The 1,424-nt window shown below is 48.0% G+C and overlaps 1 protein-coding gene across 1 annotated transcript in view; it reads right to left on the minus strand.

The window, feature by feature from the left end:
- SH2D3A (SH2 domain containing 3A) overlaps window positions 1-1,424 on the minus strand; it is a 34,140-nt gene that overhangs the window by 26,052 nt on the left and 6,664 nt on the right. The window contains exon 2 of the mRNA XM_011943631.1: window positions 366-502. Within this exon, the coding sequence (XP_011799021.1) occupies window positions 366-434 (69 nt within the window). The 5' untranslated portion in view covers window positions 435-502. The remainder of the gene's footprint in view (window positions 1-365; window positions 503-1,424) is intronic.

A 1,424-nucleotide genomic window follows, 5' to 3' on the forward strand; every position in this document is an offset into this window, starting at 1 on the left:
AGCCTCTCAAAGTGTTAGGATTACAGGCGTGAGCCACCGTGCCTGGCTCGGGAGCCTCAGATTTAGAGGGAGATACCAGAAGGTAGATGGAGTTCAGAGGGAGAGACAGCCTGAGCCAAGAGTAGTTTGGGGGGCATTAGGACTCTCCTTAAGCTCCATCACCAATCTCATCATCCCAAAGAAAGTGATAATTTAAATATAGTGACAGTACCCAACTAGCCAACCTTCAAGACAGTCCCCAGCCCTCTGCCATCTGTCCCAATAGACCTTGGCACTAAGTCCCTCATCCAGGGACCCAGGAGTCCTCAGCAAGGGTGGGAGAGACTCCCCACCAGATGGTGCTGAGGCCCTGCTGTGGGTGGTACCTGGCGGGACAGGAGGCCGTGGTACCAGGGTTGGCCAGCAAGGTCTTCTCCATCCTGTGGCACCTGCATGGAGCTCTTGGGGACAGAGGGTTCAAGGGCTGAGCTCTGCACTTACAACGGGCCTCAGTCTTCCACATCTGTAAAATGGGAATAATTAGCTCTGCTTGAGTGTCTGGGTCAGCTTCCTCCATCCTTTTCTTAATTTTGGAGACAGCTCCATCAAATCTTTTTTTTTTTTTTTTTTTTTTTTGAGACAGAGTTTCATTCTGTCACCCAGGCTGGAGTGCAATGGTGTGATCTTGGCTCACTGCAACCTCTGCCTCCCGGGTTCAAGCGATTCTCCTGCCTCAGCCTCCCAAGTAGCTGGGATTACAAGTGTGCACCACCACACCCAGCTAATTTATTTTTATTTTTATTTTATTTTTTGTATTTTTAGTAGAGACAGGGTTTCTCCATGTTGGCCAGGCTGGTCTTGAACTCCTGACCTCAGGTGATCCACCCACCTCAGCCTCCCCAAAGTGCTGGGATTATAGGCACAAGCCACCGCACCCAGACTTTTTTTATATTTAAAGAGAGAGGTCTCACTGTGGTGCCCAGGCTGGAGTGCAGTGCCTATTCACAGGTGTGATCATAGCACACTTTAGCCTTGAATTCCTGGGCTCAAGGAATCCTCTAGCCTCAGCCTCCCAAGTAGTGGGGATGACAGATGTCACCATCGTGCCTGTTCCAAATATAATGCAATTTTTATGAAGAAAAAAACATGACTGATGATGACATCGTGCCATCCCATCTTGCAGAAATGTAATTAATGAATTCACTGAACCCCCATTTATTGAGCACCTATGGGATCCCAGGCTCTGTTCTAGTCCCTAGAGACATAGCACTGAACAAAACCGATGGAAATCTCTGGCCTTGGGAGCTGACATTCTACTGGGGAGAGGCACCTCAGAAATGAACTAGATGATGGTGTACATGAGTGAGTTCTAGACAAAGAAACTCAACCATGGATGGGATATAATGAAAGTACAGGTGCTGGGGTGAACTTTTTTTTTTTTTTTT

Source organism: Colobus angolensis, unplaced genomic scaffold, assembly GCF_000951035.1.
Source record: "Colobus angolensis palliatus isolate OR3802 unplaced genomic scaffold, Cang.pa_1.0 Scaffold22, whole genome shotgun sequence".
Classification (NCBI taxonomy): domain Eukaryota; kingdom Metazoa; phylum Chordata; class Mammalia; order Primates; family Cercopithecidae; genus Colobus; species Colobus angolensis.